Source organism: Agelaius phoeniceus, chromosome 1 (assembly GCF_051311805.1).
Source record: "Agelaius phoeniceus isolate bAgePho1 chromosome 1, bAgePho1.hap1, whole genome shotgun sequence".
Classification (NCBI taxonomy): Eukaryota; Metazoa; Chordata; class Aves; order Passeriformes; family Icteridae; genus Agelaius; species Agelaius phoeniceus.
Genome location: NC_135265.1, coordinates 8538033 through 8556586, shown reverse-complemented (window position 1 = coordinate 8556586; position 18554 = coordinate 8538033). Strand labels below are relative to the sequence as shown.

Here is an 18554-nt window from a genome sequence, read left to right as displayed (position 1 = left end):
GCTCATATATAATTCAGGGAACATTTAAGAGTTGGTGATTTTTTTTTTAAATAAAAATATATGTACTACATAATAAATAATAAAGTAAAATGTATTTAGAAAATAAATTTGCTCTAATATTTAAGGGATTATTGAAAGTCCAGTTAGAACCTCCATCTGATTAGTAGGTACTTCTGCACACAGATTTTTATCACTGAATTGACTATGATGCAAACTTTGGTTACTACCAGATTCAAATAAGAGGAACAGTAAAATCCTATTTTTTTTCATCTTTTAACAACTGTCAGGACCATACTGTTAAATAAACCTAACCAACCAAAAACAAAGATAACCTTGTATCTCAATCCCATTCCTCTGGGTATGTATGCCTTTACTTTGCTCTTCAAATACTTCCCAGTTTCAATTCAGTAATTGATGGGGAGAATAAGAATAGGATTGGATAAATTTGAAAATACTACATTTGTATTCTGGATGCTATTGGAATGCTTCTAGAATTTATTTTCCAGTTCTCTCTAAAACAGAAAACATTTATTTAAATAAAACAATGATCCAAATGAAAATGGGTCCCTCTCCTTCAAATGAATAGAAGTGAAAAAAAATTCATTTTTGCATGTAGGCCTGATGAAAATGTCCAGAGTGTTACACAAGTTATACTGGATTTCTACAGCATTAGAAGTGTTCTAATATCATGTGATTCTCCATAAAAATTTTTGATTGCTGCATATTTGATTATTTCTTGTACAAGCCTACTTGTTCATTTCTTAGAGCCTGTTAAATTAAAATGCATATGCATTTTAATTCTATGCAAAGCCACTAAATACATCATAAATTTAATGCTGCTTGAGGACAGTTAAAAAATGAGCCAAATCTAACATGCAAAAACGGTTTAATCTTCTAATTAACCAGATCAGTGCAGAAATTTATATGAGAAAGGCATAGCAAGTGTGACAGTCAGGTGGACAGATATTAAATCACAGATCAAGAAAGAATTAATAGCATAATTGTGCAAGAGATTGCAAATTTCCCTATCCAGCAGCCTAACTTCATCCATAACCAAAATAAAAATGTGTGAAGCAAGATCAGAGACAGGGTGACCTGGCAAAACAGTTTCTGCTTTAAAAAAAGACAGCAAACCTGACAAACTCAAGCTCAAAGCTACTCCAGCTTGGGTCGGGTGAATAAATGATCTGTGTCCTTAGTTACAAGCCTTTAATGGGCTACTGATCCCAAGTTGTGTGTTATACATTCCAGACAAACTTTTAAACATTCCATTTCCTGACCTCACAAAACTGCTTTAAGATATACAGCCAAGAGAACAGTCCAATTTTACAAAAGGTTTTAAGGCTTGCACGTTACAGATATATTTATTTTGGTGTAACAGCTTTATCATATTTAAAAAAAGCAGGTAAAAACAACAGGCAAAACAGGAGAAAAAAACCACCTTCAACTAGACTGAAAGAAATCCAAACCTCAAAAGCAAACCCAAACTGAGCACAACTCATCTAATTAACATATCTACATATAATCAAAACACCTTTGAGAGCAAGCATTTGATACTTGTGGAACAGAGGAGGGATGTTAGCAAGGAAAGAGATGCTAACATGGTTTAATGAAAACAAACAACACCAAGAGAAAGACAGGGTTGGCATTTTACTTGAAAAGAGGGACTCCCAAAAGAGCTAGGAGAAGCAATATCTCTATTAAATCAGTGTTTTCATAAATATCACAAACTCCATAATTTTATTGTCTTACTTCTTTTTAGAAACTTTTCCTTCAGGATCAGGATTTGGAAGTCAGAACTGGAGCAGCTGTTTTGCAAGACATACTTACTCTACACTGAGCCTCCTGTTTTACTCTAAAGCACAAACCCCAGACACATCCATGGCCCTTAAAAGCTACACTGGAATTCTGGGTTTTATTAATCTAAGACTGGTCTCAGTCCTGTAATCTCATCCGTGAGTGCTAAACTTAATCATGCAAAGCTGTGTGTAGCTCAAACTTTAGAATCAGAACTAGAAAGGGTAATGAAGCCTACATTGTCCTTAAAACTTCTGCTATGTTTTAATGAAATGTTATTAAAAACCCTGAAACTCTGTTGCATTTTGACAACTACTCATTCTGGGAAAAAAAAACTACTCTAAAAAGAAAATATCCCAATTTCTGACAGACTATCAGACAACTACTTACCTACAGAACAATAAAAAAAAATTCCAAACTTTTCTAGACTGGCATTATTCTATTCTTACCCATTTATACCAATTCTGAAGCCTTGTTCTGACTCACTTTATTCATCAGCATAATGTTCATGCCACCCATTAACCAGCAACAGCCATACAAGCATTAAATATCAAAGACAAAAAATATCAAAGGAGCCAATGAAAAAGCAGGCACCAAGGCAAGGCAGTGCTGGAGAATGGTAACTGACCCATGTCCAAATCTGATTACACCCATTACACCTTTTATTGAGGGATTTATGCAATGGAGACCCAAACATGTGTGACAGCCACCCATATGTTCTCTCCACACAGCTCCAGGGAAGGCTGGCTGAGCAGGGTAGGAGCACACACCCTTCCCTTGCAGTTTGTTCTGCAGTTGGAAAATGCAAGATTCCTACATGATCTTTTCCATCTTCCAGCTGAACAGAAGAAGCTGTTTTGCCAAGATACAGCATGAATGGATTCTGTGTTTCTAAAAGACACAACTGCAGACACAGAATTAAGCCATACTATTACTTACAGGATTGGCTTTAATACCTGCTAATCATGAATATCTCTGCATAGATATTAGCAGTCCTTGAATGGCCACTTGAGGTCACTGGACTGGACTCACCAGCCCAGGCTACCCAAAGGGAGCTTTACATTTCCCACTATGACACCTTGCACAAAGCTACCAAAGAGCTTTGCTGACCCTTACACAGAACCAGAATGACCTTTCTTCTGCCACGAGGTCAGAGGCTCCTGCCATCCTCATTCAATAACTGTGCCCTAAATCCCACTAAAAGCCACTGAGCAGGACTCCTCACACTGGGTTATGATCTGCTGGGATAAGGGCTGAGTGCTCCTGCCCTGAGCAGCTTACAGGCAGCTGCAGGAATGTAACAGACACAGCCCAAGGGATGCTGCACAAACACTGACACAGTATGATCCTCCCCAAGATGGGATGCCCCCCACCCAGACATGGGATACCCCCAAAGTGTTCAGGAGAACTTGGTGCCAGACATTCAGAAGATGTGCAAAAACAACTAAATTAAAGGTGAAACAAAGAACTTATACTAACAAGCCATAAAAAAGGAAATGGAGGCATCTGCTACAGGTTAACACTGAAGAAGATGCAGTTGTTCAATCCCAGGGGATCAGGAAATAGTAGGGCAGATAGGAGGAGATTATCCCTATTCCAAGGGCACCTCGATTCTACAGATGAAAAATGGAACTGAAAAACAAATCTAAGTGCCTTATAATATGTTTAAAAATTGGCTGGTTTGATTTGCACTCTTTTCACCACTTCCCTCCAGGCTGGCAGGTCGTGTTTTCAAACCTGACCAACAGAACTGAAGTGCAGAAGTTTTGGCTAAGCACAGATGCAACATATCAGACATAATATGTTATTTTGTCTACAAAAAAAAGACATATGGGTCTTTTTTTTCCCCAAGCCTTTATTCTATCAAAAGAAAAGCAGTATGCAGCATTTCTTCATGAAATGCTTTCTTGACTAAAGTACTCTTCACTTCTTATCAGCATAACCCAAGACACAGTTTAAATTATGGAATGATAAAAATCCTCTACCACTGACTTCACAGATTACTTTCAATATAAAACAAAGACATTACGAATTCTAATTTCATGAGATTTAACTTTTATGAACACTTCACAGAAGCAATTAGTGATATTTTCCCTCTAAAATATTTAGGACATGATACTTCATGTGGCTGTTCTGTCACACCTATTTGCTGCTGAAACTTCAGGGTGTTGGGTTTTGCTTTATACCTCAGGAAAACAAAAATATTTTCTGAAGCACTGCTACATTTTTCAAGGAAGTCACTGAGACTTGTTTATTTAAAATTCAAGTTCTGCAATTTTGAGCACTGTTTCAAAAACAAACTCTACCTGCCTATTCCTCACTTCTCCCACCTGGGTGCCACTTGTAACAATTGTCTCACCTCCCTTATTCACGTGTTTCCCCCATCACGTTCCAATTCCCCAGCCAGTCAGCTTTTCTCTTGGTTTACAAAAAGATTTCTTATTTCTTCATGCAATATAGTAAGAGGCTTTAGCTGGTTTTAATGTGGTAACTACTCAAAATAAAACACCCAACATCCTTCTCTGTTACTCAGATGCCAAATTTCAACCAAGGGACAATAATGTTCTTTCTTTGTACCAGATCCATTCCAGCTCCACTCTTTTGTTGCAGGAGAATGCCAACCCTTACCCCTGTTTACAAGCACTGAATGTTATGAGATTTAAGGTAAAGTGCTGTTACTTAAATCTTGAATAAAGAACAGAACTCTTCAGAGCTGGAGGCAGGCATCTAACCATGCAATGAACAGAAGTGAATACTCTAGAAAGGTTCTCTCCCATTCTTTAGAGAGTGCAACTGTGAGCCTACTGCTAAATGGAAGTAAGATCCATACAAAATAATAAAGTAACAAGAAGATGGCATGGTTTTGGAAAAAAGAAACCTGTGAAAGTCTACAAACCATGAGAATAAAGCCAAAATGTAGAATAACTGAAGATATGGCCAAAACATTCACCATATATGATGAACAAATTCCATAAAAGCTTCCTTTACAAAACAAATTTAAAACTTTCATCAATGGTACCTTTTGAATTAAACACATTTAATTCTGAATTAGACAAATTTAGACAATGTGAATATTAGAGAATTCTCATTCCCAAAATGAAGCTGTGGTTTTTTACAGCAATAAGTTTGGCATTGAGTCCCAGCTATGCATTTAATTTCACATGATGTGCATTGTGTCCATCATCTCAGAGTGTGGCTGCAGACACACAAATGCATCAGTTCACTCCAAAACATCAAAACAAAAATGTGTATCAATCCAGTGAAGGAATAAAGAGTGTTCAAGGATGTCACAGCTCTTTTGAAGGGCAGATTTAACACTTGGGAAGCAGGAAATTAACGACATGAATGTGTATTTTGTGCAAGATGTTACACTTGCAACAGTGGAGGCTGAAGGATGCAGGTGGTCCCTTTCAATGCAGATCTCCACCCACCAAAAAATGTTGTTTTACCAAGATAGGTTTGCTACAACTGGAGCATCACAGCACATCCAGTTGTGAGAACTTCATACAGTAATGCTGCTGTGTCTTTGAGGAATTAATTTCCTGATGAGTTAAAGCTCCAAAGAGGAAATACACTCTGACTACACTTCTCAGCAGGTAATCCATTCAATCCTATTTAATTAAGAACTGGAATAAAAGTAATATTAAAGCAGATTCCTGGTGGGGAAAGGATAAAAAAATCTTACATCAAAAACTTGCTGCAAATTAAAAATGGTTGTGATACTCTTGCCTAATAACAAAAGGAAAAACCTTGCAACACAGTTGAAGTGGTAAGATAAAAAAGCAACTCTTTTATGAAAGCTACAGCTGCACAAAATATGGCATTGCACATGCATGATACAGGATTTCTATAATTTTTATAAGGTTAATTAATTAGTTTATCTAGCCAGTACATCCAATAGGAAATCAGGTATGCCAGTAACCCAGCCCTGGGTCAGTTGGTCCAAGGACTCCTTCCCTTTTTTCTTGTTATGTCTCCTAGGTTCTGGTAGAACATAAGATGTCCTTGTCAGGAATTATCTTCTTAAGAATAAGACTAAACAGAATTTCAAGAATGTAAAGTAGGGTTTGTTAAATTGTGAGAGAGGGCAGGGAAAAATAGTACAACCTACACAAATACGTATTAAAAATCTACAAGGCTGTAGATATATGAAAAATATATAAAAAGCTAAAAAACCTTTAGGCATCACTACCAGGCTATAATTAGTGAATGCATACTTGGCAGACTTTACTATAAGCTTTCTTATTGCAAATGAAGGAACTCATCCATTTTCCTCACTGAAGAGGATAAATCTCACAGGAATTTCAGTCTCAACACAACTTTCAAAACAGCAATCTCTTTGCCTGTCCAAAACACCAAACTTTCCATGCTTACACCCCCTCCCTCAAAGGGGGATACCCAAGAACTGCATGTACATCCCACCAGCAACAATGATCCATCTGGAAAGGGAAGCACCACAGCTCTTGGAGATTTAACAGACTGTGCAGTATCACTGTCATTTCCTACCCAAATGGGCCCCTGAAGTTTCTAATGTTGAAGTCAAAACTAAATATGCACATTTTGGGCTTTCCCTTATGATTCTAATCCCAAGGGGAGAGGGGATCTGGTATGTTTGACAATATAGATGCTATCACAATTCATTTTATACATTGAATACTACCACCAATAATTCAACACTGGCAAAGTTGCATCAATTCTTATCCAGCACAATTCTATGTATAATTCTATGTACAATTCTACAAAATCAAATTGTAACAGAACTCGTTATTTAAAGTTTCCATTAAATTCATGACATACCTCTTCTGATTCATTAGCCATTGTCTGGGTTTCTTCCAACTCCTCATCAGCTGCATACTCTCCTTGTTCTTCCATTGCTTGCTCATTATATGATTGCATGTAATCTTCATCCTAAAGCAGTAAACAGGAGGGTGAAAAAACACAAGGCCAATGAATAGGTGGGGTCTGACTGCATTGCTGCAGCTTCCAGAGTGGAAGAGAAGTATTGCATTTCTGGGAACAGTAAACTGTGAGTGATATACACATACAGCACACATACAGCATAATCAGCAGGGCTTTTAACTAGACAGTGATTTCAAAATTATCAAAACCAAAACAGTTTCCATTCGTATCCCAGCAATGTCATCATAAAGATCCCATTTAATACTGTTTGTCCCAACTACTTCTATACATTTGCACCCACTGATTACAAATTCACGAAGCAAACACTGCAGGACTTTCTGGCCACAGCACATATACATTAACATCAGATTTCACCCCATCAAATATAAACATTCTTAAAGCATTCTGCAAAGGCTTACATATGCATGGGTTCAACTCTGAAAAATTATGAACATAAAACAAAAGCAAAATCTTGCTTAAGTTTGCTTGTATTTTTTCAAACACCTCACTGATCACATACTGTTTTGATTAAGATTAAATCATTTCATTAACAATTAAAGTCAGTGCATGTTCCCTAATATGCCGCTTAAATTATATTGAATTATGCAGGTGACATTTTCTGAACTAACCTCCAATCTCTTTATTCAGGTTTAGACAGTTCTCAGTTACAAAAAGGATGAACAAGCAGGACATCAATCACTTTGGGATATTAGCACCTTAAAGATGTCTTTAGCAGGTCAATAATCTTTTCACCTTGGAAGGACTTTATCAGATCTTGTCTAAAGCCTGGATAAAAGCTTTTGCATTAAGTACTTCTAACAATTGGCAGTGTATCTCCACCACACAAAGCAGTTTTCTTCCTTAAGGATACAACCCTCAAGGTCATGATTCTCAACTGCTTTCCAGCATGACAAAGGAGCATTACCTACCGCCAAACAAGCTGTCAACACAAACTTTGTCACAGCCTAGATAAAGAAACTGGCAGACAGTGATAATAGGTCTAATTTCCCCTCCTCCCCAGGGAGGTAAACAGATTTTAAATCAGTCTAAAACCCTATGCACGTGAAGCAATGTTATCTTTGAAGATACAATAGAAGGAAACTCACTGGAAATTCATCTAGGGGTTCATTGATTTCAAGGTCTAGCACTTCATCTTCTTCTCCAGGCTCTTCCCCATATTCTATTTGGTCTTCTGTCAGCTCAGGATCATTGCCTTCATAATGTCCTTCCTCTGCATACTCTGAGGCATATTCTTCAGGTGCTTCAGATTTGTCATAACCAATTTCATCTTCCCCTTGGTCATACTCAGACTCGTGTTCCAGGGAGGGGTCGTTGATGGACTCGTACGATGTCAGGATCCCAGATGTGGCATTGAGGCTCACTGTGACACCTGGAGAGCTGGGGGACAGGGGCACAATTCAGAGGCTCAAGTCTAACTGGCAACTACTCACAAAGATTCAGCAAAACAAAGCCAACAAATGTAAAATCTCCAAGTTGGTGGATAGAATTATACCCCATATACTGTCTGACTCCATGCCACATTCTCATAATGCATACTAAAATGCAGCTTATCACCAGCTGCAGGCTATTTGACCAGGGGAATCAAACCAACCAGATGGTTTAGCAGGTCAAACTGGCAAAAGTCCTGCTTGGTAACCAAAGCAGACCAGATTCAATTTTAATTCCAAGAATAACAAAAAAAAAATACAAAAAATGACTATAACTGCATCTATTTTCCTAATCTTTCAGAATACACTAGTAAAACACTTTTTACTAAATGTATTAACATTGTTCATTCTTGATTATTGAATTCAAACTTGCATTTTTATGATAGATTTAATATTCTACTTAATATAAAACAAATAGTCAAAACTGTAATGTAAATCATTAAGACATTCTTAACCAGCACAGACACTGAAAAAAAACAATAGAAAAAATGGCAAGTTTATAATCTTCAGGCAGGCAAAGCAAAGCTCAGGGTTTACTGTTTACAAAAGCCAGTGCCATCAACACAAAAAAGCAACTAACCAACAGCAGACTAGTTCTTGATTTGAGAGCTCTGTGTATAAGGAAAACAAAGATTTTTTTTTTAAATAACATTCCTATTATTCTCCATTTTCTTAAGTTTGGGGGAACAAGACCCAGGCAGCTTTGAGCTATTTGCATCTCTAAGAGAGAGAAGATTTAAAACAAAAGTGAAGACATTATGCAGGATTATCATTATCCTCCCAACTACAGAAACACGAGGTTGACAGGAAACATAAGGGCAAGGGAAAGGCTCTCTCTGGCAATAAAGCTGCTAAAAATGCAAAAGTTTTCTACAGAAACCTGCTTCCACTGAGCAATATTATCACATTTGAGATGTTTTATCACCACTGTGTTTGGTCACACAGCCATCTCTGCTACCCAGGTGTCTCAAGGAGGCAAAAAATACAGCCAAGAACTGTAACTGGGATTCCCCTTCTTGAAGGGAACAGTCCCACCCTCCCTCCTGCATGGAGAAAATGGCAGCCAATGAAGAGATTGATGGTGGAGCATTTTATCACATCCTCATCAATCCAACATAGGGACTAGAGTCTTTATCCTAATCACAGCTAATACAGGAGATCTCAGAGATGGAGACCTATGTATGTTACACATATACATACATTCACAGCCCTTCAGATGACATGCCCTGCACAGCATGCAATAAGGGAAAGCTGGAAAAACAGGCCAGTAAAAGCAGCAATGGCACTGCATCACTTTGGCATTACAAGCACTTTCTCTCCTACTTCACTCCAGCTTGAAAAGCAAAAACAACAAGACACTCATTTTGACTTGTAATGCCCATAATTCAGCTGAGAAACTGTATTACTACAGGGTATTCACAGGGCAGGATTCTCAGTAAACTCCCATGGAAATGCCTTAATCCTATTAAGTCTGTTCAAAATTTTTTGCTATGTAATTGCACACAAAAATTTAAGTCACAAATTGCCTTCCTCAGAGTCTTAGGAGGTAAGATAGATTTTTAAAAGAAAGATGGCAGAAAAGGACTATATAGGTGTGATGCCTTTCCCTTGGTCCTAAAAATTAAGAGCCAGACACAGTTAAGGGATAAAGGGCTTTTACCTTGGTATTTAATAAGGATCCTTATGGTGCATCACTTCACCAAGGTGGAATGTACCAAAATGCACACAGCACATGATAGATCCCAGATACAATTTACAGACCTTACAAATCAGCATATCTAACAAAGATGCCCCAATGAGAGGTTTGAATGAATAGTGTGATATTCTCCCACCCCAAGGAACTCCCCCCTGGCTGGGCCAAATCTCCAATTTACAGGATGCATTCCAGAGAGGACCTTGGTTTCCCAAGATAGTGTAGGGTTTTCCAGCCTCCTACTACAAGGCCTTCAGGATGTTTGGTCTCCTGGCCTAACAGAACACTAGGACTATGATAAATTATCAGACTTAAGGAATTACAAGTATGCATGCTAAGTGTACTGAGGATACATAAAGCTGATATATTAAAGAAAAGGCAAAAAAACATCTGGCATCAGAAGGAGGCTTACCACAGTAAGCAATACTGAGGCAGCAAAGTAAGCCCTGTAAGTGCTTATAATTAATTCTATATGCACAGCAGATTACACTATTTCTTCTTATAAGTTTTTTAGAAATTTGAATAAATTTATTAGATCAAAATTAACAAGAAATAATTTTACTGAAATGTTAACAATGCTACTAATCACTAAGTAGCTGGCTAGGTAAAAAGCAAAACTATTTTAAGTATATACCAATAACTTCAGTTTAGTAGTTAATAGTTATCAGTAATAGGAGTCATTCATAGCTTTGAGTTATCCAAGACAAGATTCAAAAAAGAAATACCGAAATTCTTGTTCCTCTTCATTGTCACTTTGCAGAAGATCATCATTCAGCTCTTCATCTGACAAGTCTGACTGATTCTAGGTTTCAAAAAAAGTCAATCATGAACACAAAGATACAAACTTAACTAAGTACTGAAGGCTAAATATTTTTTATGAAGAATACATCCCAAACTAAGACCATATCTTCAAAGAAATTACATAATTCAACAATAAAAATCACACAACACAAGATCACAAATTTTAAAATACATCTTTGACAATCCTAAGGAAATTTACAGAACTCAAATTTGTTTGTCTATCAACACTTCTTTTTCACTGATGCACTCTCAAATATGGCCAAAGATGACACCTCACTTAAGACAGACCAGGAAGGAAGGAAGGTTAGCTCTTGTACACAGCCTTGTGACATTGATACATTAGACAAGTCCAGAAAACACATGAATTGCAATTTCTAGAGAGAAGAAATAGGAGACTGGAAGAAAGGATATGATAAAGAAAACTGAAAAATCATGATTACTTTGTAAGAGAAGAAAAAACCTCCGAATTTCTCTCAAATTAAACAACTTTCAGTTGTTTCTTTTTTTAAATAATTACCCCCTAGGGAGACATAACTGCAGTTCTGCTGAGTAACATTTCCAACCTCTAAAGTAATAGGGCCAGCAAGGTTACACAAAGATAGATTTATCTAAAAGTATACTGGAATGAGATTAAATAGAAGGAAGTTTAGCCTAAATAACTCGGGGAAAACTTTCACATGAGTCCATACCCACAGATACTGCCTGTAACATGGCAAATTAAACAGAATAAAAAAGGCACAAAAAACTAGAATACATTGGAGAATCAAGTACTGTTTAGCATTCACATATATAATTTTTAAAGATAAGTAAGTAGCTTTATCACCTCCATTCAATATTAACCACTTCTGGTTTTGGTAACTGTGTAACAAACATCTGCAATCATTATCCTCCTGGAATTGTATCCTCTTTAAACCAGCACATGAGAATAAGGAACCTCCTATAGGAAATGGTTACAGAAGCTATAATAATTTCAAGAAGCTAACTTCCAACATTTAGAAGATGGTTATAAAAAACTACAATATATAAAACTCAACTCTTAATATAGAGCTGGGTTTCTTAACAACCTATTCATCTCCAACTGGAACTTCAAAAACTACTTTCAAAATTAGTTCATTTAAAAGATAAAATATAGAAATAGGTGATCTGTCAATTTGATTTCTCAAACATGTCTTCTCCTATGGATATCTGGCAAATCCAAAGGTAAATTTAGCTCTTTTCCCAGAGTTCAGTCCTGGAAATAGGTACCAGCAGGAAGAGTCTATAGCAGACATGGGGAAAACTTGTTTATGTTTCCCAGTTTTAGCTGCTGACATATTTTTCCCCTCACTTTAAAGGGGGAAAAATATGTTTCCTCATCAGACAACAAGGTAGCAGATCATGCACACTGAGTGTGAACTTTCACAGCCAACAATGACTGCTTTTTGATTTCCTCTCTGGTAAATACTGCTGGTATTTTGACAAGTGATTTTTAACAGCCAGGAAAGTGACACTTGGATTAAATTTTCCATCATGATAATTAGCATTCAGGAGACCTAACTGGGTTGAAAAGAAATTTTTCGCTAAGTTTTATTTTAAAAAGTCACACTTGGAGGTATTTCACAAAAGGAACCAAAGCCCTGGGTGCAGAATGCTCTGGCAGTAAGGCAGACCTCAGGTACCTCTGGCTGTGCTTTGGGGAGGTGACTGTAAAATACATGAGGTCAAACCAAACACCTGAACTGTCTAAGCTGAACAACATTCACACTTTAATATCTGAAATAATTCACTTTAATGCACATCTCTTACCTTTTTTCCAGTCAGCAAATCCTCTCCAAGCAAGTCATCATCAAGTTCACTGCAAAACATAACCAATTTAAGAAGCTGAACTTTACAAAACAAACCCAAAAACCTTACAGGGCATATGCCTTAAAAAACTGCCTCAAGGAGGATTATTGCCAAGCCAGCACAAAGCCTATTTTAGCAAAGCATTCAGAGAATAAAAGGTTTTTACTTTTCAGTGAAACAACAGATCATACATATTCAATAAGTCTGCTATTGCACAGTCACTTCATTTCTATATGCTCTCCTTTCCATATTCCCTGAACTGAACACAACATAGGAACAGGCACAGCCAGCCAAAACACAGCCATTGTAGATCCTTCACTCCAAGGCCACTTGGACACACTGTCCAAACTCCAAATTGCTGATTTCCAGCTCCCCAGGGAGGACATGGGACAGGAATGTCCTGTGGGCTCAGTCTGCAGGTCCCCATGTGGCCCAAGCTGCACTCAGCAAGGAGCTGGGAGCCTGGAGAGCTGCCTGGCTTGGGAGCCTGGACCTGTCCTGAAAGCCAGGCTTAGGCCTTGATCTTGCATAAATACTTCATTTCCTCCTCCTCAAGTTGAGGGTAAGGTCAAACACACATTTGTAGGGTGACAAAATCAAATGCATGTTTCATCAGTTCTATATTTGTGCCCCAGAACTCAGGAAGCACAGAAATATTGGCTTACAACACTTCTGCTATCACAGTGCAACTGCCCCATAAATACAATTCAGTGCAAGGAACTACATTCAAGGTGAGCTAAACTTCAGACAAACTGCTTAATTTCATTCCTCCTTCAGTGAAAGGACTATCTAGTGACAGGGATGACCAGATTCCCCTTCAATAACAATTACTTGTTACTGACAAAAACATGGATTAGAATATGCATATCAATACTACAATGAGATGCCAGTGATTTGAAATACGAGCTGTACTTTCAGAGACTATCTCTACCTGACCACCTTAAAAAAAAAAAAAAAAGAGAAACAAAACCCACCACCCCTTAGGTAGTACAGAAAACCCAAATCATCCCAAGTGAGAACAGCCTATACAAACTGGAAAGGAATTTGTGTAGGAGTTCCTTAGGACTACATGGCAAATGCTTGAAAATGGGGGCACAATCCCAAAATGTACAGCAGTTGGTTTTCAGATGGATCAATCTCTTTCAGAGCCAATTACTGTAGAGATAACATAGGAGGGAAGGGGTAGTGAGGGCTGTAAAACTCTTGTGGGCTAGGAAAGAACAAATGATACACCAAATAAGCCAAACATGCCAAATAAGCCAAATGATACACCAAATAGGACATCAACATCAGTATACAGAATTTATCTACTATTACTGATCACAAACAGGTCCAGGAATGACTGAACATTAACAAATAGCAATTGTTTTGTGCTCCATGGAATATTAAACAAAAACTGGGAGATAAGACATATCACACATTCCAAAGAGCAAACTGACTAGAAATTCAGCTTTTTCTTTTAGAGACAGGAGAGTCTATGGAACAGAAATGGCTGCAGAAGAATTTCCTACTTCAATTCTGTCTCTTAAAAAAAAAAAAAAAAGAAAACACTTATCTTTCCAACTGTCAGTAATCTGACAAATGCACCAAAATGTTTGAAAATATTTCCAGCACTATGGCCAACCATGACAGCTTTTAATAAAACTGCACTAGAGAAATTCCAAGAGATGCCAAGAGCATATGTTGCAGCAGCATTCAAAGATAAAACCCAAGTTTGGGTAGCAAGAAATTCAGATTAAGGAAAGGAATGCAAAAGAAAGTGAAAGATTAATTTAGTTATCTAAACACACCTAGGCCTATTTACCAAATTATTAAAAGGATCCCTGAAGTGATTGTTTCGGAAAAAAACCAACATTTGATCTCCAAAATTAACTGCAAACATATTCTAGATTTTCAGAAACTCTGACCTATTGCTTGACAGTCAAAAAAAATTAACACTAGGATATAAATGAAGTTTGTATCAGAAGCAAAGTGTCGTTCACAGGGTGCCCTTCAAAGCCTATTAAAAAATTCAATATCATTCAGTATTTTCATTGATAAATTAGAAAAAGAAAAATGACCATGAGTAACTTTTTTAGTAAACAAAGTAACAGTGAAAAGCCTGCACAGTAAAGTGGAACTAAAAGTACACACCTATTCTAGTTCCAAAAGCATCTCACTCTTGCTATCATCAAGACACGAAAGTCTTAAAAGTCTTTCCAAAACCACAATACCAGAAAATACTGGGTTAAGATAATTTTGGGTTTGTTGCTCTCATAAGAAAGATTTTCCTCCCCTTCCTCAACTCCCAATACCCAACATTTTCCTCACTGAATAAATTTAGCCTACTCAAATTAGAAAAAAATAACCAAAAAAAACCCCAAAAAAACCAAAACACCAAAAAAAAAAAAAACCCACAAAAAACCAAAAACAACCAACCAAAACAAAACAAAAACAAAACAACACAACAAAGCAGACAATAAAAAGTGGAAAATTTTCAGCCAGCATAGAGAAATCAGTAATCTCAAAGAGGGGTCTGAACGAGTGAATTTCAGCAAAAATCAGCTACTAAACCTGCCCTGTCATCTTGAAGGAGAGCACCAGAAATGCAGGTTTTTCCCAAACCCAAGCTTTGGGCTACTTAATGAGAGAAATGTACAAATTAACGTGATAAAGACATCAGACTGGCCCTTTCAAGTCTCCAATTTCATAAGCATGCCTCATTAAACATGAGCAGTAGCAAGGACACAAATGTTTCAGGAAAAAAACTTGGAAAAATGGGGAGAAGTCTCAAGAACAATTTGTACTCCCAAATAACTGGGGCCTTCCAACTCTCAGTTAACACCCTCCAGGGTTTGAGAAAGGACAGAGATATGAAAATTCAATATTTAATTATATATAAAATAAATATACTACTAATAAATATATTACTTCTATATTCAAAATCTTATTATTTTAATTATTTAAGTGACTGGGGCATGGGACTCAGTCAAGTAACAACACAGCAGGAGCTGATGGTTGATGAGGATGTGTGACTATCAGAACTCCTTCATCTCTCCCTCCCAAATGATGCTTCAGTTGAAAACAACACATGAAGGATTAAAACACCAAGATTACTGTGTTCATCCAGCCTTTTTTCCATCTTTGAGAAACTATGTCCTACACTGAATTAGGCCAAGTAGGTAAAAAACTCCTAAGCAATTACATTAGGCAACATACCATGTACAGCATTTCTAATTGCCAAGACAACCACAGAACTCAACACCTACAAAGAGAGCTTTGCAATTTAAAAAGAATAATATTAAACAAAAAAAAATATTCCAAGACATACAAATAGCATTTTACTAGATACAGTTGTAAAATGAGATTTCTGAAATTATCAGCAAGATGAAACTCTAGAATCTTCTGCTCTGCAACTGAAACCACTTCCCTCACAATTTCACTACTGAATTTTTGATAATCTCTCTTAAATTAAATACAGCTAATAATAAACACATAAATGAAAACATTTTTCTAAAACTAAATCCCTTTATACTTCAAAGTCTCAGCTCAGTGCAAATACTCTAAAACTACTGTCAAGCCCTATTAAAATCAGCTTTGCACAAGCAGAGTTTGCCACTGGGTAAAAGCTTCCAACTTCTGATGTAACAGCTGCTGGACTCTTTCAGATCTTATCAAGTGATGAGTAGGGAGCTAAACCTGAATGTGACCAGTCAGCAGCTAAGAGCCCACCCATTTATTATGCACCAAAGGCCAAAAGTTCAGAAAATATTCCAATACAAAACATTCTGCCTGCAATTTTAAGGTTTCTGAATAGCCAGTCCTGGGTACAGGAGGCAGCCCAGGAGAGTCCCAGCATTTTAATTGCACTCTCAAAGCAGAGCAGCTCCTTGGTGCACCTCAGCATGCAACCCTCAAACAGCTGCACTGGGCTGACAGAGAGCAGGCACTGCTCATCAGCAAACAGCACAACACCTTGAATATACAGAGCTACTGCCCAAATTCCTCAGTCATCCTCCTGCAGCAATGAAAACTACCCACTCAACCTAGCAGAACACCAAGGAAGAGGAAACTAATGCCTCTGGAATGACAATAAATGTAGAGCAGTTGATTTACTCCAAGGGCTCAGCTCTGTGGAAAACTACTTACAGTAAAATTTGTTTACTACAATCACTTGAGTGATTATTAGAGAAGACAGAAATCTACTTGGAATATTTTCTCCCTTTTAGAGTGAAAACCACTGGCAAAGTCTGAACAAGTCTATTACTAAAAAGGAATCATAGAAAAATGACAGAAATAAGTGAAATGTTTTCTCCCAGAAAGAGCAGATCAGTGTAGCTAGCAGCTTGATTCCTGTCTCATAAAAGAACACACATTCTCCCCCAAAACAACCCAGAGCACACACACTTCTCTATCTTTAGAACAGTCATATTGTTGAAGAAGCCCATGCCTAAGCTCTCCTCCTCTCCCCCAATTTAAAACTGAAGTAGAACTTTGATAATGGGAATTTAAAGATCAAAGTAAAAAAATTTAAACATTAATTTAAACATTAAAGTAAAAAATATTTTAAAAATTAAATTGGGAAAATTCAAGTACTAGCAAATTCTATTTAAACCACCTAGCTCTATTAAATATTTAAAAGCAAAACCAAAACATTAATTGCAAAATTACACACCACAAATACTTTGTATTTATCCAATTTCTAAAGGCATCTCTTCACAATGCTCTATATTCCTCAAGGCAAGTACATGTTTGGCATGATCTAGCATTGGCTGACACATGCAAAACAACATCTTCATTAGAATCTAAATGTGCACTGCTCTAAATGTTAGAGTACAAAATGCCAGAATGGGAAAACAGAACAATGCAATTCAGCTTACAGAACTGAACATGGAAATATTCTACCTACCTGTCCCAGTCGTCATCTCCAGCTCTTCTTCTCCAAGACCTTTCTGCACCAGGCTTATCAAACTGATCAAAGTCATCATCTGTAAAAAAAAGTGACTACATTAAATAATCCTTACTGAAACTGAAGCACAGAATAGAACTCTCCAACTAGTTAGAAAGTGGTGTGTGTTCATTGACAGCACTGGGCACACTTTGGGAGTAACTTCCCAAAGATGTACAAAATTCACTGAGCTCTGGCTCTCCGTTTACTCACAAAAGTCTTACAAATTCATATAATTACCCAATACACCCATACAAATGCATTTCCTAACCCCACCTACCCCTGCTTCCCATTAAAATGTATTGAGTCCAAAGTTCTTTTTACACCTGCACAATCTCTTGGTTGAATTAAGTCAGTGGGCTTCCAAATGGGTCTGTGGTCTTCTGAGAGCACAGTGACCTTTTTACTTCTGCCTTGCTGGCAGGCTTTGGACCCCTTGGCTATAGCTCAAGTTTCAGGGCCCAGGTGAGGTCACAGTTTCTTCATTTTCACAATAGCTCCAAATATTTATCCTGCTTCTTCAAACACAGTAAGACACATAAGTGATTTATATCCTTAGCCTTAACTACTATCTGCTAATAATTAACTATTCCCCATTACTTCTACTCTTCTTGGTATACTCTTAATCATTATAAATTGTTTCTATCCTCCTAACTAAATCTAGCTAAACTCTTAACTCTTTCAGTTTCTTTAAACCTTTGATTCCAAATGAAAGGTTGCCAAAGCAACCACACAGATGGGATTTTCTGAGTGGGTGTAGGAGTGTGCATGTTGTTTAGAAGATGCAAAACCACCTTTTTCTACTTTTCAATTAGCATGAAGAAAACAGACAAATACCAGCATAGAATTACAGAATCATTAAGGTTGGAAAAGACCTGAAAGATTGCCAAGTTCAACCACCAACCATGTTCACCATTAAAACATGTCCTCAAGTGCCATATCCATGTTTTTGAACCTTTCCAGGGATGATGACTTCACTTCCCTGGGAAGGCTGTTCCAAAGCTTTACAATCCTTTCCAACATGCAATCTAAACCTCCCTTGGCACAACTTGAGGCCTTTTCCTCTCATCCTGTTATCCCTTGTTACCTGGGGTAAGAGACAGACCCACCTGGCTACAGCCTCCTCTCAGAGAGATAAGGTCCCCCTGAGCCTCCTTTTCTCCAG

The 18554-nt window shown here is 37.3% G+C and overlaps 1 protein-coding gene across 5 annotated transcripts in view; it reads right to left on the bottom strand.

The window, feature by feature from the left end:
- Positions 1 to 18554, bottom strand: part of RBM33 (RNA binding motif protein 33) — a 103385-nt gene that overhangs the window by 74071 nt on the left and 10760 nt on the right. For all 5 annotated transcript variants that reach the window (XM_054647310.2, XM_054647317.2, XM_054647343.2 and 2 more), the window contains exons 2-6: positions 17351 to 17429; positions 12424 to 12472; positions 10563 to 10639; positions 7803 to 8094; positions 6595 to 6705 (exon numbers count right to left, since the gene is read on the bottom strand). In XM_054647310.2, the coding sequence (XP_054503285.2) occupies positions 6595 to 6705; positions 7803 to 8094; positions 10563 to 10639; positions 12424 to 12472; positions 17351 to 17429 (608 nt within the window). The remainder of the gene's footprint in view (positions 1 to 6594; positions 6706 to 7802; positions 8095 to 10562; positions 10640 to 12423; positions 12473 to 17350; positions 17430 to 18554) is intronic.